Source organism: Doryrhamphus excisus, chromosome 12 (genome assembly GCF_030265055.1).
Source record: "Doryrhamphus excisus isolate RoL2022-K1 chromosome 12, RoL_Dexc_1.0, whole genome shotgun sequence".
NCBI classification, from domain to species: domain Eukaryota; kingdom Metazoa; phylum Chordata; class Actinopteri; order Syngnathiformes; family Syngnathidae; genus Doryrhamphus; species Doryrhamphus excisus.
Genome location: NC_080477.1, coordinates 10,905,641 through 10,929,197, shown reverse-complemented (window position 1 = coordinate 10,929,197; position 23,557 = coordinate 10,905,641). Strand labels below are relative to the sequence as shown.

Here is a 23,557-nt window from a genome sequence, read left to right as displayed (position 1 = left end):
AAACAATTCGAAATGGTTACAAATGGATTCAGATCCAGTGTATTTGACTGTAGGCATACTGCTGCGTTCTTGGTAAAAGCCTCCTCTGGGTAGGAAAGAAAGAGTAAATAATGGAACAAAGTAATTGCCCTGTGCAGACAATAATACCTTTGGATTAATATTTCAAAAAGGTAAATTGTGGAAGGGTTGTAAAAGGTTTTATTGTACTGAGGGGATATAGTAAAAACAGACAAATAAAAAGACATGAAGAACAGTACCTCCCGTAGAATATGAATATTTTACATGTCCTCGGGTTAAAGGCTTGCATTTTCAACAACAGTTCTTCTAGGTTGGTGGCCAGGATAGAGAGAGGGAAGAACAAGTAGTGATAAAGGTTAGGGTGGAAGGCATTGTCCTGTTCAGGCGTACTTTGTAAGAAAACATGAATTGATCCATCTGTAAGCAGCACTTAGACCACTCCTCTGCCCGGTCATTACAGTGGGATAAATCAATATTTAATATCCCCCACTAACAGCTGCACTGGATGATCTTAACCTCTCCTTAATCCCATTTATGTTACCTTTCCACAATGTTCCTCGTGTAAGCTCTCACCATGATAAACTCACAAACAAGAGACTGGGAGGGGAGCTCTTAAATACCACATCATATTTATGCCAGGTGAGGCACTTCCTTGAAATATTCATATTCTGTAACTGACCAGAGTGAAACCTTTTACCGCCCCGTGGCTGGCTGCTGGTTCTCTCTCCATCTCATTTCTCAGCTCGATTGTCGCTCTCTATGGCAGTATAATAAGGCTGACTGACGGTGATGGGCCAAATCTGTGAGCACACTTTATAAGTGGGCCTCTAATTTCACACCTTTCTAATTGGGACGCTGTCGCTAAAAATAAGCGGTGACATTATTTTTATTCTGCCACAATTTGTCTGAGCAAGACACAGCAGTCTGGTGTTAGGTGTCACTGAGAGACACATAGGTGATGTAATGAATAGAAATAAATTACCCAAAGAGACTTTTGACTTGTGTAATATGTTTTTGTTATTCGTTTAAAGAACAATGAGTCACTATTCTCAGAAACGTGTTTCTTACATGAGAGTCATAAACAACAACATTTTCATGGATATTTTGTAGGTTTTCATGGATGTTAGAATGTTGTATTATCGTATTAAATGATTTCAGATAATGAGGTTTGCGCATTTGGAAGTGAACCCTGAAATAAGTTTGGGATGGCTCAAAACGCTCGGTTTCAGAGAGTTTTTTGTAACCGAGAAGTCACCAGCTCCATTCACCTGGTGACATCCTTATATGGGCGTACCCAGGTACAAGCTGTTAGCTATACGAACTGAGTGCAACCAATCACAGCGGAGTAGGTGTACTCGTAGGCGGACACTGGGTGGAATAAATTAAAACAGACCATTTTGGAAATCCAAGGTAATACAGGTGGAATAGTTGCAGATTCTGGAAGCTCTCGAAAGCTTCCTGTGTAGGTTATCATGCTGTTGAGTCCACAACTCAATATAAAGGGCAAAAAATTAGCATAAAAGGGTCCCCTTTAACAAATTTGTGCATTTGTGCAAAGCACCTTACATATTGCTGACTCACTGTCCATGGGAGAGTTGCAAGTGCCAACAATCTGATAAAGAAGGTGAGATACTATAATCATGTTTATTTTAATTATTTAGCATTGCTTTCTGCATTATTATATTATTCTCAATAAAATGTATATCTGAGCGTCTGGAACTAATTCATTGGATTTGTTGGAGTTTTGGAGTTAATTAATGACAAAAACTGAAGTTCCTTAAGTTTGTGCAGGAAAAAAAAGAGGGAATAAAAGAATAGACAAATCAGTGGGTGTTTAGATAGACAAGTCAGATTTGTCTGCTTGTTTTCAGCGGAAGACAGACTTTATCCGACTGAAATAATCTTGATCAGCTTTTTGTGAACTGTCAATGTTGTGCACTTCAGCTTTCCAATGTAGCTGTTTTTTTTTCAATAATGTCAGCATTATTGAACTGCGGCATGTCAAGTCAAGACACATTTGATGATAAGATCTCGTTATGAATTTCTATATATACCACTAAACATGTGCATCATAAAACAACTGCGAAAAAAAAGGCATAAAGAAATGCAAGGGAAGTGAAAGGATGAAATCAGTAAAATGCAGGCAAGTGAAAGAAACGCCATAAAATATCAGCACAAACTCCGCACCACTTAAATCGAAGTTGATTGCCACCTGCATAGCCGGGGCTCTCCTCCAAACACCAAATTAGAGGAAAGCAAAATAGATATTCATTGACTTTTTATTTTACATATACATTGACCTAGTTGAGGCTGTTGGTTAAAAGTGTCAGTTGGTGAAATATTAATGAGCATCGCTCCCAGTTCCTGTCTGCTCCACACAGCCAACTGGCAAGATGGCATCAAGCTAAAGAGAGAAGGACAGCTTTTTTTTCTTCTCCCTCCTTGACTGACTCATCGATTGAAGATATTTTTAAAGGGAATCCCTGGGAGTGTATGCTCCCGGTACAAAGCAAGCCCTTCCTGTGTCGAGGGACACAGAGGCTTGCATGTATGCTTAAAATGGGCAAAGACTTCAGAGATATGTAAGGCCACACCGGGCACTGGCATGGCCTGTCACGGCCTTCACACCAACATCAGCAAACCCTCTCAACATGAACATGTATACACTGCCAGTACTCATCAAGTCTATCACGTTGGATGCGGATGAAGGAGTTACATACTTTTAAGATTACTGTGATATTAGAGTCACTATGCTCCATGTTTTTATTAGTTCATTCCACCACTACTTCAGTGTACTTCAAAAAAAAGCTACATCAGGGTGCATGTGAATAAAAATCAGAATGCACCATCTAATGATATGAAACTGCTCAGTAACACGGAGAACAACAATTAAGTGTCTGGGTTTGTAAACAGACACAAAACTTTTATTCAAACTATTTTAGTCATGTCACCGCCAGCGTAAACAGACGGCGTGGCCTTTCCAAAGCCATTAGGGAATAAATACGACATGATTCTGTTTTATGACGTGTCAAATCTGTGTTAAATGTCGGGTTTGTTTTTGGCACAAATATATTGTCTGGGCTCAGGGGCAGATCACCGTTTGCACACAAGTGACCATATATAAGTTGTAAGTGTTACCGACACCACATAAATAGCATAGACTGTGAAAGTAAAGTACAGACAGTGACAACATTGTTGATTCGAAATAGGACTGGTTGGCACACCGGGATGTTTTCTAAGTATTTAAGTATTGTAAATAAAACTGATGATTAAGATATATTAGTGGTAGTTCTTACCTTGTCAGCCCTGCAGTTGCTGAGGCCCACGGAGCTCAGAGCGGACAGTTTTGCCTCCATGCCCTGTTGGTGGTGTTGCAGCTGTTCCCTCTGGATCTGCTCCCTCATTTTACGAGCCTCCTGGATGGCCTTCATCACCGTGTCTTGGTCCCCGAACAGTGCTGTGGAGTTTAAGCTGGACAGGATGTCTGCACACACAAACATATGCACATACAGTAATGTCATTATTCTCATTTTTGCAGCTTTTATATGTGTATGAAAAGTCATTTTTTTTAGTTCTTACCTAGTGAAGAGCCACGGCCCAGGCTTCCTCCAAGTGGACTGGGGATACCACCCTTGTTGGCAAAACTGTTGGGGCTGCTTTTGCAGACAGGAAACAGGTTTTGTGTCGGAGAAGTTGGAGACTTGACCATGTCTGTTGTCTTTGGCCGAGCCGAAAGGTTGAGCGGCTGTGTTCCTTCCTCCTACAGTAGCAGAGATACAAAGTATGAGAGAGGACAGATGTTTGGACTTTTCCTCAGGTTCACAGGCAGCACAGTTCTCTGTTCCTCAATGACTGTGTTGTGATTCATCCATCTCCTCTCCTCATCATTTGCCGAGCGGTGCCACTGTGATCGTCCTCACAGTTGCTCAGAGCCTTTGTTCACACTAATTAAAACAGATCCTGTCTCTCTGTACATCTTCATCTGTTCTCGCTCTCTTCCTCTTTGGATGTGCACTCTGGTTCGCCGAATACATAATGACCAAATAACATTATGTGATCAATGACAGCTGTTCCATTCATCACATGTCGACTTGCATTATCTGCTTAATTAACCAGTTTTCTTATTTGGTGCATACTTGGTGTTACACTGTATATATTGATATATTAATGCCTAAATAATATCGCTATGAAATCAGAGGAGGAGAAATGTTTTTAGTGATGTACTTGCTGCTTATTGAGTGTGATGTAGGATAGGCCGTAGTAGTCTCTGATCAAAATAGTGGAGTCCATAACTGTGTTATGAAATTGTAAAAAGACATTTGTTGGCATTATAAATTGGGATTATTTCAAGCATTATTGTAAGTCTATAACTACGTATATATGTAATAAAATATTGAAAAATGTCTAGAGGGCTTCTGGAAAGCATAATCAATAATCAATAAATAAAAGACTAGAATATTTACATGAAAACAATAAATACTGTATCATGTTTTGGCCATGATCTAAATGTCCCTGTGTATGTAGCAGTATTTGCACCCAGATTAAGACATGTGCTGCTGTTGACAGTCTTGTTTAAAGCCCAAGTGGCTCCTTGTCCAAACATATGGCTCAAACATAGGCTGCCCCAAGGCCTTGTTATTGCTGTGCCAATAACAGTTTGTCATGCAGTGAAGCTGAAAGCGCACAAACAAAACTAAAGGCCATCTTTTCCTTCCTGCAGATGGAGGGTTATCACAATATATATTATATCATTATCACTATATTTATATATCTGATCGTTTTTTTTGTCTTATTTTATTCTACAACATCTGTCTGATTGGTATGTTTTGCAGTGTATGTCATGAAACAATTGCTATGTGAGTGTGCGCCAAAAATGTGACTGCTGTCCTGCTTTTACGACGACTGATTTATAGTCTTTCTCCATTGTGATAGTATTAAGCTGGGCTGCTCCTAGTGGCCGTATGTTTCTGATTAGGGCCCAAGTGTGGTGAGTGAGGATGATGTAGGGTAGATGGCCTCTCCTCTCCATGGAGGTCTTGTGGAATCATGCCATGCAGCAGCAGAAAAAATACCCGGCCTCTGATTTGTTTATAAGGCAAAACAAAATCAGCCATTAGCCTTTACATTTTGATTCACTTTTGTCAAATACAGTACATCATAATGTCATTGCATCATTTTAGATGTAACATTTTGATACATTTTAGATGTGTTTTAGAAATGTTTAATGGCTGGAGTGTGATTATATTATTTTCTCCACTGAGAAGGTAAGAAAGACCCCAAGATTGATGAGCTGTTGGAGGCTGCTGTAACACAGCATCTATGTCACAAATGTACAGTTTCTAGTTTATAAGGACAAGAACAACTTGGGTCAAGTACGACGTACAAGTACGGCCTGGGCTAAAAAGGTTCAAGGCTGTACCTTGACTTGTGTGATAGGGCTGGAGGAGCTCTTGTCATTCTTCAGAGAGGAGGGAGAAATGGGCCCACTGGTATTGAGGGGCTGCGGAAGGGGAGGCATCTTGGCTCCGGGAGAGACCTGCATGCTGGCAAGTTGGGCGGCGTACAGTTGCTGTAGGGAGGCGGAGAAACCCGCAAGACGTTAACATTCAAATCCAGCCAACACTGAAAGTTTTATATTCTGTCTTTTCCTCTCCCTAGAATTCTCTCAGCTTCTGTGTCTGCCTTCATCTCTCTCTTTAGCGTCTTTCCTCTCTTTCCATGAGGCTGGCAGAGAATCTCCATCAAAGGTCTTAACTGTATTTCAAAGGCGGAACCCAGAGAGAGACAGCAGTCTCGAAAACCACACAGAGATGGCTCGCATTCAGAGTACTTGGAGCCCCTATTTTCCACTTATCACAGAGAAAAGTTTGCCGAGACCTCTCATTGCTCTAAATCTATACAGCTTCCAATTTACATTTCTGGCCTGAGATTTAACTCCTAACGACCATGCGAGACAGTCCTATTAAACAACGGTAGAAACCTAAAACCTCAGTGGAATTGCTCTCACAGATTACGTTAAACACACGCATTATGAAAGCTTAGAAACCTGCATGAAAAACACTGCTGCTGTTTTCCTTGGAGTTCAGTTAGATTTCCAACTGTTACTGACATTACCACACAAGAGGGTGATTTAAGTGACCAGGCAAGCGCTTACCAACAGTTAAGCCTGCTTTTGGACTCGGAAGCACAATTTATATATCTAACAGAGGCTTAAACTGTTGGTTATTTAAAGAGATGATGTGAAGTTTAAAATCTTTACATCAAATTTAAGGATGCACAATGTTTTTTTTTCCAAGGCGATATCACCGCTCCAATAATTTCTTGCTTCTCAAGACTGATACCCCTCACTTCTTTTTATATTATTTTTTTTACATTTAGATTTAACTATTGTTTATGCACACATGGAGGTAAGAACAATTCAAACAAAGTTGGATTTAACAAACTATGGTAGCTAGCCATTGTGGTTTAGTGATGTCAGTGGGTCAGTAACAAAGTTCTGTCAAAGTAAAATGTTAGTAATAACAACATTGCTGTAGCTGGGTTAATATGCACATCACATTATATGTATATGGAGCACTGTTGGCGCTTTTTGGAGTCTTTTTCATGTCTTTTTACATGCAGTAATGTGCCGTCCCTTCTTATCTGTTTTTATATCTTTAAAATGCACAGAAAAGAGAAATACAGCATGTCTCACATAAGGATTGTAGATGATAAACAAAAAAAGCCTTCTTCAGACAAGCAACGTTTGTAGATTCAATTCAATCCAATTTCTCTTGCTCTGACCAATCAGCAACCTATGTCTCATTTCCTGATTGTGTTGGCCATGTACAGACTGCATTTGTGTGTGTAAAAAAAAAATAACCTGACCCCGTTGCCTCACCTTTGGCAGCAAAGCCCAACAAAGCGCCTTATGTCCGTGCACCTATCTACAGATATAAACACATGTACGCTCCTGTTAGAAATTTTATCAGTACCACATACGGTGCAGGACAAATGGTCAATTCTTGCAGCAGATGTGGGAGAGTAAGATGGCTAATGGAAATGACAAAGTGATTATTTTCCCACAGTGATATCACTGCGTCCATCACAAAAAAGCCTTGTGTCTCCCTGTAACTTGTGGTCAGTGGTAAATGTGCTCTGTGGGTGTATTCGAGATTGACATAAAAAATGGGTGATACCAATGAGGTAGGGGTCACCATTCCTTCCCTGGCATGTTACGCAACATAAAAGAAGTCAGAATAGATTCTGTTGGACATCTGTTGAATGGGAAGAACATTATTGTCCCGGAAAAAGAGCATAATAAGACAAAGTCATGATGACTGTCTTCAGCACTGATTAGCATGTCAGTCCCCCCTTAACCAAATCAACAAACCAAAGAACAATAAATTGTCATTCAAGTATGAATATTATTATTACGGGCTATGAAGGACACCCCTGTAATCTCGCTTGTAGCAGAATTTGTTAATGTTACGGCCAATGTGATACCAAAGGCTATGAAGTGATGCATCCCTGCCAAGGCCGGTCTCCCTAAGCAAAAGACATCTGCTTGCTACACTCACCCCACTTACGTTTAATAGCTCCTTCTTTATATCGTCATGCCAGTTGGGGGTAAAAAAAGGTTCATGATAATGAGGGTCAAGCTCTCACTCAGGGGTATTTGAGGACAAGGTGAACATCTGAACCAAACTCCTGTCCCTCTTTTTTTCCTCCTCACCTTTTAGTGATTTATTTTCACTTGGAAGGCAACCATTTCTGGATCATCATCTACTTTATACAATTTAGCAGTATAAAAGTGTTTGTTTTACCACCTTCTGTAGTGCTTAGATTTGGCATTTCTTTCAAATCTACCACAATTTCAACATCAGCTCATACATTAAATCTAAGGTCTGCCTTCTGATCTCCTTATTCCGTCTCCCAATAGAGTGGAACTGATCTCAACAAGCATGGATTCAAAGTGAGTGCAGCATGCACAAGGTCAGCCTGTTAGCCTCTGCTAATTAAAAACAAGCCCTTTAGTAGACGCCGAGGTTAAATGGGGATGTGCACTTTTCTTTGCTGCCTGTGGCATTAAATGTAGATTACACTCTTTGCTGATGGTATTGGACAAAAGTAATGTGCACTAAATGATGTTAATTAAACATCAATCTTGTTATTTGGTCAAGTCTCAAAAATGATAAACCAGTTAATGTATACGCCACTGACTCATAACATTGCTCTATAATATATTTCTCTGTGCAAACAGTGGAACATACGCTATGAGAGAGAAAATAACCTGGTGTGGAAAAACAAATGAGTGTCTTGTTTTTCCTAAAGAAAGGCAGTGGCTTAGTGTGGCAATATTTGTTGGAAAACACAGTGGCACATATTTGTCAGACTTGTCGCTGCCAGCAATGATGGTATGTTTCAAATTTACCGCTGTGGTCTGTAACACCATGAGAATAAAAGACAAATGATTTGCCTTAAAACAATAACAACTGCTCATACCAATTAACGTCATCTGCATTTTATGGCCCTTTAGCATTATCCACTACCTGCCATCCTATCATAATTACACAGTACACCCTTGTGTGTGCATGTGTGTGTGTGTGAATGTCTCATTCACCTCTGCTTGGCCTGGGCGTTGAGCACTGGGCTGGATATGAGGGCATTAACTGTGCTTCAGTGCACCTCACCATTTAAAAGGCAGAACAGTGCCAGCCCTGTTTGCCACAAGGCTTGTACAGGCTCATTGCCCAGGGCAAGCAAGCAGGCTGACCCAGGCTAGGCCCAGATGTCAAGAGTGGTTGAAGGCATCTTGGTGCACTGTGCCGATGCTTTCCAGTATGGGCCAACATCTGTCTCATCTGCTGCACCCAACCTGCTCCACTCCACCCCCCATCCCTGGCTTGCTTTTACTGTTTCTATTTCTTCTTCCATGTTTGTTAGGTCCTTTTCTTTGCACTTTTCCATCTTCCACAAACACCACAGCCACAAACCCTTTATATTTATTGTGTGGATTCTCCTGGGCCAATGGCCCCAGAGCTGGTCATCCCCATTCTGTGCTTCTCACAGCTCTCTACTCTATCTGTCCATCTGTCCCTCTGTTCACCACAGCCTCCATCCAGCTGCTCATCTAGCCACCCTATTAGCCAGCCTTACATACACAGCTATTGCTGCACTTCTCGGGGTTACCTTCAAAGACTGGCCTCCTCTGCTCATAAACACAGAAACAGCTGCTCTCGACAGTATGGCAGTATACTTCTATCTGGCCTGCCCTCCACTCTCCCAGTCTTTCTTTCAAAGTCAAAAGTGCCTCACTTGTTAATGATGGAATCTGTGTCTTCACATCTGTACTACACAGGCATTCACATCCAAACAAAAGGTGCGGTTGCTGCACTCCCACGTTCCTCCTGTTTGTCCTCTCGGAGTAGAACACTGTTTCTTATCACCGGAGTCATTGAAGCCAACGAGTGCTGTATCTGTCTGTGTGAGATCAGGTCTGCTAGTGGCTGAGCATGTGGGCAGCTTTTCATCTCTATAGGGAGAGCCCATGTATTAAACTAATGTTAAGGTTTAACAGTGGCGTAGTGTGTGCAAGGAGCTAAAAGACAAATACCTGTATATAATCACGTGCTAAAGTTCAATCAAAGATAACTGAAATTCTTCTTCCATGTTGAATCTCCTTTAATCCATTTCTGGTGAGAGCGTCTGCATGTTTTTGTATTATATCTTAAACTTTTTCAACAAGCAAGAAGAAAGCCTATTGCCTTTGAATCCAGTTTTGAAGATTGCCATGACCCAAATGACCAAGAATCTACACAAGAGGTACAGTGCTTACACAAGCTATATACACATTTTGTGTATATCAGCTTTGACAACACGTTTCTATTTATTTTAATGCTGTCTGTACAATGTCTTAAAACTCTATATTTTTTCATAATAACTGTCCTTTCACCTCCTTGCAGGGTCTGCAAAAGAATGAGGTCTGCATTTCCGTATTGGCTTTTGGAAAATTGTTTCTCACTCTGCAAATGTGCGAGCCACAAATGAATTCTTCTCACAAATAGATATGGCTTTTGTAGAATTAGAAAACGTCCTTCTTGCTTGTTCACTCAAATGAATATAGTAGATGTCAGGACAGATTGGGGCACAATCTAAGCACAATTTCCTCTGTTAGGTGAGAGGTGTCAATTGCAATCAGGGAAGGACAGGCGGAGATGCAGCCATTGTTTCCTGCTGATCCCGGGGCTACATCGCCACACAGTGTGGGCACTAATGAAGAAGGGCACGTTGCGCTGGGATAGTTTACCCACCTTCTCTCCTGTGAGTTGAGGACGAGAGCCAATCTGTCAGGAAAACATTGAGTGAAATTGCCCTGTTGTACAGACATGTGTGGTGACAAGCCACTTGCAGACCGCCAGCTAGCGGAGTGATGCTACCACCGTGTATTGACAAGCAAATTACAGGCCCCGGCACTCAAACACATCCGGCTAGATTCATTTACATCCATCAGATTTAAGCCTTTTGTTACCTTGCTGGGGTTTCTTCACTCATAGAGAATGGGCGGGGATGAGGGCTGGATCTCAGACTGTTATGACAGAGGAAATTGTGAGGGGCCTACATATCCAACATTAAGAATGACGGAACGGCCAGCCTCCGTGACTGCATGGCTGATTGTATTGCCTCTGCAGCATTGTGGGGATTAATTCTTCCATTATGATTGCTTTTTTTTAGCAGTCTAGATATTGAATCATTTAAACTGAGTTAAATGGTGAAAATAGTACATTGCTGTGCAGTTCAGAGGAATAGATAGCTTGTTTAAATATTTTAGAGGTGAATCTAAAATGTTTTAACACATTTTAAAGTTAAAAAATTTCAAGTGTCTGAGCGTACACACGAGCAACCTCAGACAGAGCCTTCTCCATCGCTGCCCCCACCCTCTGGAACTCTTTGCCCCATTCACTCCGTGCTTGCCCTGACCTTCCCAGTTTCAAAAACAACTAAAAACCCACCTCTTTAAATCTGTTTTTAATATCTAACTTTCTGGCTGCTGTGCCCCGCCCCGCTTTTACTGTTTTAACTGTGTATTAACGAATGAATGTTGTATTTTGGTGTGTCTTCTACTCTGTTTACTTGCTTTTATTCAACTCCATTCTTCTGTAAAGTATCTTTGAGTATTTTGAAAAGCGCTATACAAATAAAATGTATTATTATTATTATTATTATTATTCTTCCTTGGAACTCTGTGAGCACCATCAGATGTGCTCACCCAAAACCTGAGAACCTAAGCTAGTGGTATTCTGTAGTATTTTGCATATGAATGGGTTCAAAAGGTCAGCAAGGAGTATATCACAATATAGCTTTCTTCTTTCTTCACCTCAGACAAAACAAGCAGTAAAACTATCTCATCCAATTCATAATCTGAATCTTGTTTATCATTAATCACAATGTCATCATTATCACATTTGCTGAATGTGTCAATAAAAAATAAAAATATAAAAAAACAGAACAAACAACCAAGGGCATCACTTGTGCAAACTCGGCATAACACTTCCTGTATTTGGTCATCAAGTCCAGCATCCTCGAGTACCACATCCAAGCTGAGACATTTTTGGTTAACAAAACATAATGAATATTTGGTTGTTTTGGTTTTGCGTAACAACTGGATGCCCTTTGGCTGCAGTGGAACATTGCATGCTGGTTACACGGTTGGCGTCTCAGCCTGTATCCACATAACTTTTTCAATGGTTTCATTGGAAGTCCAATCATGGCTCTAAAGACAAGCGGCAACTCTATCATATGTGTATCACAATATGAGGTTTCAATCAGAGTTGTCTCTTATGTGTTTTCCTAGAGGAAGTAATGGCAGTCACATGGTTTTTCGATCCCAGGCATGTCATAAAGGGCATGTTTGACTTGCCTTGCTGTTTTAAGGGGAGTCTCTCTGTGCAGGGTAAATAGCAGACCACACTCAGAATATGTGACAGGCGGACAGACTTCAATTAATGGAAAATGCATTTCTTTTTTGTTTACTGTGTTCCCTAAAGGTCAGCCAAGTCATGGTCTTGGTGGTGCTGCTTTTGCCCATTCCCAGGGTTAGATACAGGGTTAGATACATAATCAGAATTAATGACTCTAGACCTGTCTCCCCTCCTCACCCTAACCTTCAGATATATGTCTCATTTGACCTCATACACCACCATAAATAGACAGAGCATGCACCCATCCTTCCCAGCGTTTTAGAAGAAATTCTAAACAATACTATACATCATACGCAAGCCCATATGCTCAAAGGAAAGGAGATCTCAGTGAACACCTTACATGCTTCTGATAGCGCTTCTCATGAGCGCATAATGACAAACAGCTCTTCAAAGCCAGCTGCAAGCACTGTTAGAACTTGCCAAGGCTCGTTAACACTGACAGTGGTTGCCTCCGAAGGACAAACTCCACACACATCAGTGTGCAAAGAGCCTCGTTTAATTTTGACATGCTTCTCTCATGCTGTTGAGCATCACATGTAACAGCTTTTTCACAACTTTTACTGTTGTGGCAAAAGCCGTGGTGGCCACTTAAACAACTTCAACAAGCGCAAGTTCAGGTCAATTACTGTGTTTAAAAACGACATGATTGGAGAAGTCTAGACTGGATATTGTTAATATTTTTCTTCTCTAACTACATGTCAAAGTACATTGCCAGAGGAATCCTTATCACTTATTTGGTCACAAAGCTCACCAACGACAGCAACGAGCCCTGTTGACAGTCATATTCATCACAGAATGTGAAGGAACAAACCCAGATAATCATCTATATTAAACATTATAGCCTCAGGTTAGGCCCTGACCTGGGTTCAGCTTTTTTAAATACTGTGTGAGAAACATCCCAGAGCGGGTCTATAGTGCTTGGAGCCCATCCCAACTTTTTCTCCGGCTTTCTTTGCACACACAACCCGATATGACAGGTCACATTTTTGCTCTTATCTTCTTTTGTTTCTTGATAAAAATAAAAAACAATAAGAAAATTTTTTTGCTCATACTGCCCTCTGATACATTTACTGACAGGCCATTAAGGGAAGCAAAGTGATTCTCATTCTCACTCATAACTATTATCTTCTTAACTCCTCTGTCAGAGAGGATAAAGCCTCTATAAAACTGGATGAATTACATATGTAAGATGATGAGCGTGTGCGAGCGGGAGGGGCTCCAGGATTATTTAGTGTGTAGCTCATTACTTAGTGTACAGCTGCTTAGCCATCCTTTCTGCCCAGGGCTTGGCGGGCGTCCCTAGCATTCTTTGTCGTAGCTCTGTGCATACCTGAAGCTGGAGGGGGCTGAGTCCTGACGCTGCTGCAGCTGCCATTGTGGAGGGAATGAACTGCACGGGGTAGTTATCACCTGTCAGGGAGAGACAACAATGCATACAGGTTGAGACAATGAGCTGGCCCAGCAGCAAGCAGACAAGTGCCAACATGGATCCCGGGTTCTCTAGTACATTAACACTGCCATGTGGCACATTGCAGTAAGCCCTCGGCTTCAAGCCCAAACATCTGCATTTAAAAAAAAAAAGGCTAAGTTGGTTTTACTGGAGCAGGATTACTTGGGAATGTCACACAGAATTCCCCATATTCCTAAACTTCCATAGCAGTCCAAATGTGACACCAGTTAGAATGAAGGTTCTCCTTTGGTATTCAATTAATTATTGTGGAAAAAACCCAGCATGTCTAGTCAAGCAATTTGTCCGGCTTTGGGGTTTGGCTATTGTGCACCACAATATTGTTCCAAGGAGATTGTGTTGGCATTACTTGCGTGTGAACTGGTCACAAGAGGCACAATAACAAGATTTTTTAAAGTGTTCATCTGTGGGTAGCTGGTTTGAAGCATGTGGCAGAGGTGGGGGAAGAGGTGGGGGCAGGGCGAGTGGTGAGCGGGGAGTTGGCCTTTACTCAGACCCCACTTCTGCCTGTCACATCTCCTCACAAACATATGGCACCATTAGACCACAGACAAGGTAAATGCATATACCTTCTCTTTCACTTTGCCCCTCGCCTGCTTGCCTCACTTTGCAATCTTGTACAGCACACGCAGCACAATGTGATACGGGCCATGGAAATTCAATCCCCATTTAGAGGCAAATAAAATCACATGGCAGTAGTGGTTTCAAATAGTGCTGGGTTGGATGTACGGGCCTGCACTGTGGTTATTTCTACACCTCCTTTATTTTGGTATCGCTTTCTCTCTTGTCTTTCCGTTGTGCCTGTGATGTAGTTATTTGGGAATAATAAATAGCGGGATGTCTTTAGATGTCATGTGAAACCTGGGGGGGGGGGGGGTCATGTCCTAAATGAGCCTATATTCAGCACATGGGGTGAACACAGACTTCAGCTGGATGGGTGCTGTCCCAGCTCAGTGTCATTGCTGAAACGAGTATTTTTTTTAAACTTTAATTTATGGTACAGTAATGGAACAAAATTCAAAAATGAACTGCTTAGCTTTTGCATGAAAATGCAAATTGGTAATTCTCCAATAAATACATTCATTCATTTTCTACCGCTTTTTCCTCACGAGGGTCGCGGGGGTGCTGGAGCCTATCCCAGCTGTCATCGGGCGAGAGGCCAGCCAATCACAGGGCACATATAGACAAACAACCATTCACACTCACATTCATACCTATGGACAATTTGGAGTTGCCAATTAACCTAACATGTTTTTGGAATGTGGGAGGAAACCGGAGTACATGCAAACTCCACACAGAGGTGGCCGAGGGTGGAATTGAACCCTGGTCTCCTGCAAGGTCTGCGCGCTGACCACTCGACCACCGTGCCGCCCTCCAATAAATACAATTCTGAAATAAATAAATAAATAAAACGTAGTCCAAAATGTAGTCCACTTTTAGTCAGACAACCCAGACTTGTGGAGGTGCGTCATAACTTTTCACTTAAAGTCCATTATTATTTTAAAGTTGTACAATGACTTAAAATTGCATGAAGAAAAAACTGTGAGAACTTGTTTTGATGTTGTTTTGATGTGATGTTAACTCATGCCAGCTTTTGTGGAAAAGAAAGTGTGGCGTCACCCTGCAGGAACATGAGAGCTTCATGGGAGTGAATGCTTTGATATCTCAGTAAACAGCGTAGATGGGGTGGAAAAAGTCCTAGTTGTTTAAAAGATGATCTGCTTCTTGAAAGGCTGTGCTTGTCTCCCGCACAATGCCAGGCCATTGAGCACAGTCGGTGAATAGGGTGATGACTTACCGCCACGGTGCCTGCGTGACTGTGTTGCCATGTGAACACAACAGGGTTAGGGTAATAAGCAGTGGGTCCCTGGGAGCTGTCTCATAATGATAACATCAGATTAGTGCGCTTTACCCTTAGAAGTGAATGCTTGGCCACTTCCGTCGAAGAAAAAGACCACGGCAGCATACTGCATACACTGCAGGTGGGTGTGATAACATTGTCCTCTTCGGGTATATTGTATTGGACGGTAGTGGGAAATAATAGATGTTTTGAAATACCTCTTCCGAAACAGTCATTTCCAGACTCCCTTAGCTATTTTTCTTCATGAAGTCATGCATTATGCAGCAAGCATATAGACGGCAGCCTCTGACCATGATTCCATAATAGCTTCTGTTATTTGAACTAAAACATTTTCTATGTCAATCCTATGTGCAAAAAGCACAGTGGTAAAAGACTCGCCCTCAGGCACTTTGTTTAGGCTGTCATGGCTCCGTAGTTCCAAAATAGCTGACATTTCATCCTGTGGTTTTATAGTTAATTCATTAACTGCACTTCCACACCTTTTAATGTTCGTCTGCAAACCTGCTGACTTCCTTGGGTTTCCTCTGCTGAGAGCAGTCATCTTCCATGTTCTGGTTGACTTTTTCAATACACAAGGACTTGCTTTGTTCTGGACATAGCATTTTTGTCAAAACTGAGAAGATAAAACTAGCCTGTTTAAGTAAAGACACTCTATTTATAGTTTGTCACTAATTAAACACAACCAAGATGAAGATACAGAAAGGAGGAATGAACGCATTTATTTTGCAGATATTGATTACATTTCTACACAGGTAAGTAAACCTGCATTCCCCTCTTTAGTTCTGAAGGCTATTCTAAAGAAAACCTGTTTCTTACATTACCCATAATGTATAGTTATATAGTTTTTCATAAATAGTAGCATGCAACAATAAAAAGGCTCTTGTTTTTTTTCCTCTCATTGGAAAATCCATCATGCATAGCTTCCATATCTGTTAAAACATTCCTTGAACCTAAATCTAAAAGTATAGAGCAAGTTTTTGTTTGTTAGGTACGCTTAATTGCACACAATAAATGTCAATGGCAGAATATGATACATGTGTCTGGAAAGCACAAGGGGGATGAAATGGCTTAAATTGCAAAGCATACCTGGCTTATACGACATTCCGGGAGGGAAGAGAAAGCCTTGCTGGGCGGCAGCGGCTGCTGCCAGAGTGCGTTGGTCGTGTGGAAAAATGGGGATCATGAGCGGAGGCATGTGACCCTGGACCTGCTGAACAGATAGAGAGCGGAGATCAGAGAGAGGCCTAAGCGGAGGCATGGTACACTGAAACACAGATTACACTCAGGTTGGGGGGAGTCCAGATCACAGTTCTCCCTAACGCATGCTGACAGGGGGCTCTGGGGCAATGTTGGACCCTAGTGTACTCACACACTACCTGGCAGATCTACGCCCACATCAAGTCCAAAAAAACTGTTTGGCTTTAAGACATCAAAGGCTGCACGTATTGTTCCATCATCTGTCTTCATGACTTCTGCAGAGAAGTACTGTAAATGTTGTGTGAAGCATCCACCGGCTCCCTGACTGACACGGCAGATATTCTTAAGCACTCCACACCTCACATGCTGATAGAAAGTTTTAAAAAAGTCTTTGAGGCGTGTAGTAAATTTTTCTGCAACAACATGAGAAAACAGCAGGCAGCTGAAAGGTGCCTTCCACTTGATGTATTTCATTTTACTTTCTGCCTGCCTGTTGCAGGCTCATATTAACCTTCACCAGCCAGTCATTTGCTGACTTCCCTACAGGGAATATCAACACAAACTCCCCGCTTGTGTCAAGGGTGGGTGAACAGCTTATATCTCCAAAGTGCTGTGTGGGGGTTTGCACACAGGCGGCAAGGTCCAATCTTACTGTCACTCTCTGCTTCCTGAATATCTTTGATGGGGAGCAGCCTGGCTACCACGGCCCTGCAAGGGTTAATCTAGCATCGGGCCAAGCCACCTCAGGGGAACCTGCCTGGAAAATGGGTTAATAAAGGTCATCCCCTAAAATAAACACTTTACAGAATGTTTCACCATTCAAGCCTCCTTAAAATCAACTTGCAATAAAAGCAGGGCTGGGTGCAATTATTGCCGCTGCATCGGGGCATGAAATCAGTGTGCTAACAGCAGCAAACTTCCCCTTTTGTTCTGATTATGGTCTGCAAAGATCTCCACTTTTCCAGCCCATACAGCTCCCTCAGAGTTTGCACCAACTCACAACAAACACACTGATGCTGAGCGTTTCCAAAAGTTCATCCAAGTCAATTATAAAAATGTATGTCTCATGTATGTCTAAATGTGTGCTCTAAAATCAATGCTTGTATCACCTGAAACAACTACAGTATGTTGTGACAAATAATTGCTTTATAGAGGGATTTCCAAGGTGAAAGGTTGAGCAATGGATGTTGGCCTCACTTTTGTGAAACATATGGAAAAACACAATAATTAATGTCATAACATAACATGAGGCCAGTGACAGATTGGGATACACTGGGGAACACAGCTTTTCTCTGTCTGGCTATGTGGACACTAAAACCAGATGGGCTCTGCTGCTGAAAGTGCACCTTGTGTATTCAGAAAATGGTACTTTATATGTTTGAAGCAATTCATTTGGGAATAAAACAACCCCTAATAACAGCATTTATTGTCAAGTATTTTCCTCATTGTTGATTTTTTACCTTCTTGTATCGTATGGTTGGTGAACAGTTGATGATATAAAAAATATTCTTGAGCAACTTAAAGTTCTTGCTTGTGCAACCCTGTCATAAAGATGTAATTATCCAATTCTGAGCAGATAAACATGGAAGTATGACACTTCACAATGAAAAGTGACGCATTTACATAATTTACATAATGTTGCAATTTAATTCATACTGCTTAACTTAGAGGGTATAACTATTAATGAGGAAAACTCAACATTAAAACTCCAAACATTAAATATAATTTATTTCAAGTTATCAGCTTTTATTAGTTTTAATCATTTTTAAAATATGGTGCAAAATATACAGGATTTAACCAGACAAAACTGAGAGTATTAATGTGTACTGGTGGAAAAATAAATGAATGGACGTGATTTGCAGTAATGAGCTTCAAGCATGAAAGTTTAATAAGCAGCAACTAATGTCAGAGCCAGGCAAATCAAATGCTGAGGAGCATCAAGGTGGGAACAAATAGTGGAGCTTACTGGTCAATTATAAGTGCTTGCACATTGCAGTGTAGATGGTAGCATAACTCCGAGTTTTCAAAGTAGGGAACGTGAAAAGAAGTAGTGAGTGAGTGGATGTAGAGAGATACAGTAGATGTGCCAACGAAATGCGTAGCCAAGATGATTTGGAGGAGCTACATAATGAAGATGAGCAGATGTGAACTTGGACGGTGTCGTTCCTTTTTTTCCGTGTCAATACAACGGCATCATTGTGCTGGCGCCTCTTCTTTGTCTTAGCACTGCTAACAACTGGATAATATAATTTCACACCATCTGCCCCCAAGCTTCATTAAAGAACCATGAGTGGGCAATCTTTGAGGAACAGGTGCTATTGTTTGTCCCTTAAGACCCAGCGCTAAGGATCTGACTCTGAATACTTGAAGAGGAGCATCTGTAGTGATCAGTCACACAGACTTGGCTGAGGTCCTCATCTCTGCCAGAACGCGCTCCAGCAGAGGTTTCCTGGGGAGCTCCCCCTTCTCTCAACATATATCATCAATTCAGATGACCCGATGAAGTCTGTAGCAGACCAGCGCACAAGCTGCTTGGCTTCGCGGGAGATGCCACTGATTGAGTAATAGAACCCACGTGTAGTTGTAAGGCAGGGAAACAGAACAAGGAGCGTATTGAAACCTTGTGTAGTTGTTTATCAGGTTGCTTTCAAAGACAATTTATCCAGTCCATTCATAGGTTTTATTTCATGTGGTTTGTTACTTGCCTTAATGCTGGTTTGTAAAATAAACACGCAAAAGTCAAGATATAGATAAGTACTTAAATACTGTGTGTACCAAAAATTTTGCATAATTTCATAGTCTAATATAAATGGTCACTATTTGCTCTCAAATTGAAGCGAAATGAGTAAAATGTGAAATGACTGGTCAATTGCACCCCTCTTCCTACAAGCCGAGAGGAAGTCTGAGAGAATCCCTGCGATCCCTGGAGAATGTTATGTAAGACATGCTACAATGTATTTGGCAGGAGCTGTACTCTGTACTTTAGCGTTGGTGATTGAGTCTCAAGCTTTGATGGAAACCGACACTAACATTGCGACTCTCCCGGGATCGTTCATATTTCTTGTTTCGCTTTTGATGCCCACTTGGCCCACCAGAAGAAATACACATGAACACCAACGAAGAAGACAGCGAGCACCAACAAAGAAGATGTTTGGTTTGGTTTAACTTCATAAAAAAGAGCGGTCGGCTGAGTGCAACATCGTTCTATTGGTACACTTTGTATATTGTGAATAAGTAAATCTTCTGTTTTGCAGTAGTTTGCGTATCTGTTCACACATCTAAATTATCTATACGCATATCTGTACTCAGAGTGGGTGGGGCATACACCAGATGTGGGCGTGGCTTATGTCAGTGCGATATTTTCAGTCTGAAATTGACATGGATTGATCAGAAGTTAGGGCTGCAGTAAGGGTCGAGTGGTTAGCGCGTAGGCCCCACAGCTAGGATTTCCAAGTTAAATTCAAAATTGTCCATAGGTATGAATGTGAGTGTGAATGGTTGTTTGTCTATATGTGCCCTGTGATTGGCTGGCAACCAGTCCATAGTGTACCCCGCCTCTCACCCAAAGACAGCTGGGATAGGCTCCAGCAGCCCTGCGACCCTCATGAGGATAAGTGGAATAGAAAATGAATGAATGATGAGAAGTTTCTTTATATTTCACCATATACTATTGTACTGTGTATATGTATAAGTGATCTGTAAAACTGTTACCATACCTGTCACCATAGGCATACAATGTTTGAAGCAGCTACTGTACCTAATGTTGTGGCCAGTCAATCAGTTACTGTTACCACTGTCTGTCTACTGCCAACTGAAAATGAACAATATTCTTATATTGTAGGTAGAACGGCTGTTTTATGATGGCTTCATGGAATAAGACAAAAATTGCTGTATTGTCAAATGCACCATGTACGTTACGAGACAAGTTTACCAAGTAACTTTAGATACAAACTGAAATAGAGGTAAGCTGAATAAAACCTAAAACAGTGGAGGCAGTGTGACCAATGCAAAACAAGCCCTATTAAACACAAATATGGATAATGATGAAATGTACTTGTTTCATACTCTTATCCGAAAAAATGCATTATCTGTAACGGATACGAAAACCAACAAATTTATAACGGCTCATTCCGAATAGTCAGCCACAACAGCCATGCACACGCACATCTCCCAGACGCTGAGAGCAAATAGAGATGTACAACACTGGCCTGGGCCTCCTGTCAGCACCCATGTTTCCGACTGTCTGATGAAGCTTCTTCAAAGCACACAGGGGCCTTAAGCCCCACCCTCCTCACCCCCCCTTCAACATCCATGCACTGATCCACACTGGCTTCTGTATAGACTGCAAAGTGAATAGAACTAGGAGAGGAGTTGTTGCTTTTACTGTCAGAATCATTGAGTGTTAACAAGATAAAGAAGCTGTAAAAAAAAACTCTCCTGCCTCTTTAACCCTCATGTTTCATGGTTATTAGCTTGAAAGGACTTTCTGTGTCTAATATCCTGATTAATTGCCACTTGACACCCGGAAACACACCTCTCACACTGATGCTTCTGTTAGATATTATCTGAATTAATTTGCTTTGAGTAGAGTTTGAGAAAGCAGAAGCATTACATGACAAAAAGGTGACTTTTTTGAGGGGCTTGCCGTCAAGATGTTGATATGTAATTTTACAAAAATGATAAAGAAAAAAAAAGATCACAATCACAAAAAAAAATAAAATCTCAATACATGAATTCACACGTAATTAGCTGTCATATCTCCAGCTCTCACTTTCGTTTTCACATATTCTATGGGAGGGATTTTCTGTAACTTCACCCAGCTGTTGCTGGAAGAACTGAGAGATCGCACTTCGCCCCCCCCTCCCCGATTTCCAGTGAGTTGAACCGCAAACGCTGTGAGTGAGAAGAAATCACCTTTTTGTGATTTCCATTTAAACGTAAAGAGATTGTAGGGAAGCAGCAGCACTCGACACTAGACAACGGGATATGTTTTACACTCACCACTGTGTCCCCTGGGTGTCTTACCAGAAGGAAGGTTTGATTCCTGTGTGAGAATTTGACCCTAAATGTGACAACCAACAGCTCTTTAAGCATAGTTGTTGACTACAGGCCACCTCTCAGGCAGAAGACAATTGATTATTCACTGATTCTTACATGGCAGTCACACTCAACAATAATATGTACATATAGACATTTGATGCTGCGGATCTCTCTATCTAAATGAAGTAGTAGAGTCTAACCCTTTCCTACCCATATGACATTTTAAGTCATGTACGTATCAACAACAAGTAAACAAGCTCCAGAGTCTTTCCACTGACCGATTTGGGTTCTGAGCAGATAGTCTTTGCTCAGGTTTGAGTGTGACTCTGCACATCAGTTGCGCCTGTGTGTATTATGCCAAGTGCTGCTCAGGATAAAGTGCAGCAAATCCACGCATTTTGAGAGTAGTGAGGTCAGGCCATCCAGAGGGAACAACCAATAGAGAACTTCTTGTTTTGCTAAGTCCGTACACAGTAAAACAAGCCTTCTTGGAGAACAGCCACTTCAATAAGTCTGTATTACGTCGACTGGAGCTTGAAAGCAGGGAAGACCAACCCATTGACCCGCCAAACACACGAACACACACACACACACACACACACAGCACTTGAAATCCTTGCACTCCTCCCCATCACACCACCTCACTGCATCAGAATTCTGAGTAAAAGTGATGGGTTGTGTTTGCTCAAGTACACTGAATGGCATCTCTGCACTCTGCTTTAATTTAATGCATTTTTCAGATTATGCAATTCAATAAATTTACTGTAAATAGCAAACTTCCCATCCCCAAATTCCCATTGACTACAATGTATGTCATCTGTGGGCACACTGACATATATTTTCTCTATTTCATCCTTTAAAACAGATCATTTTGACATTAAATTTAAAAGGATTTGCGATTAGATTTTCTGTATGAATATACAGTTAAGATTTCGCCATGAAATAAAGGTTTCCATGGAACACGGCAGATCCATAGGGACCCCCCCTCAAACAGCATTTCTAATGACGAGAAAGAGCGAGCAGACAAACAAACCCACTAGTGTCTCTGAGACTTACATCATTATCTCACACATACGTCCACATTCTGTGGAAATGCACCGTTGTCGGGGTGCAGAAAGGTTTTAAAGTATATTTGACATGGATTATTCACATTGAGGAGGAGAAGTAAAAGTAGCCAGTATTCCAACAAAAGAGTGATGAAAAGAGTTGACTATTTTGGAAGTCATTACAAAGGGAATGCAAAAATGTACTGAACTGATCTAACCAAACAGTTATAATTTATTGATAAAGACCAACAAATTAAATTCATATCATTCTTTCCGATGGAAGACTTTGCAAGAAAAAATAACCCATTCATGGTGTCCCAATTGGGGAATGCTTGGACTCTCCTCCACCCGAAAAACAAGAAGCTCCTTTCTTACGTTGGCAATGGGCTGAATGCTTTGCTTTGCCACCCCCAGCCCTAAGAAAACACGCGGCCCCTTCACGCTACTGGCGCCCCCTGTACACAGTGGATCCTATTAATGCAAAGCTTTCTCCATGTGTGAGTGTAGCCACTGATGAATACGATGGGCATGTAAAGCCAAGGCAAAGACAAAACAGTTTGCACAACATTAGTTGAAAAAACAGGGTTTATGCATATCGGTTGGGCGAAACCACATCAGCTCCACACTGCGGGATGTGTTCTAACTCAACTGAAGGCAGCCCACTCCTGGTGTACGAAAACAGGTGCCTCATTGTAATCCTTAGGCGTTACGCCTAAGGAGAATTCTAACACTTAATTCTTTCTATGTGCATGTGAAGTATGCATTATCATTATTTAGGACCGTTTATTTCAAAATGTACCCACCCACCAAGAATTGATGATTGGTATGACTTGCTGGTATACTAAATAAATGAACCTTTTCCATATCTGTGTTACAAACCCCTTAGGTGACTTATTTTAAGTAGACCCTCAGGTGTGATTTCACACATTACCCACATTCATGTGGCACATCTCAAATGGGGACTCTT

The 23,557-nt window shown here is 41.4% G+C and overlaps 1 protein-coding gene across 6 annotated transcripts in view; it reads right to left on the bottom strand.

Annotated features, from left to right (window-relative positions):
- sox6 (SRY-box transcription factor 6) overlaps positions 1 to 23,557 on the bottom strand; it is a 119,425-nt gene that overhangs the window by 21,032 nt on the left and 74,836 nt on the right. For 5 of the 6 annotated variants that reach the window (XM_058088521.1, XM_058088518.1, XM_058088522.1 and 2 more), the window contains 5 exons: positions 16,394 to 16,517; positions 13,309 to 13,388; positions 5,438 to 5,587; positions 3,598 to 3,778; positions 3,315 to 3,502 (listed from right to left, as the gene is read on the bottom strand). In XM_058088521.1, the coding sequence (XP_057944504.1) occupies positions 3,315 to 3,502; positions 3,598 to 3,778; positions 5,438 to 5,587; positions 13,309 to 13,388; positions 16,394 to 16,517 (723 nt within the window). The remainder of the gene's footprint in view (positions 1 to 3,314; positions 3,503 to 3,597; positions 3,779 to 5,437; positions 5,588 to 13,308; positions 13,389 to 16,393; positions 16,518 to 23,557) is intronic. The other variant, XM_058088519.1, reaches the window with a different exon arrangement.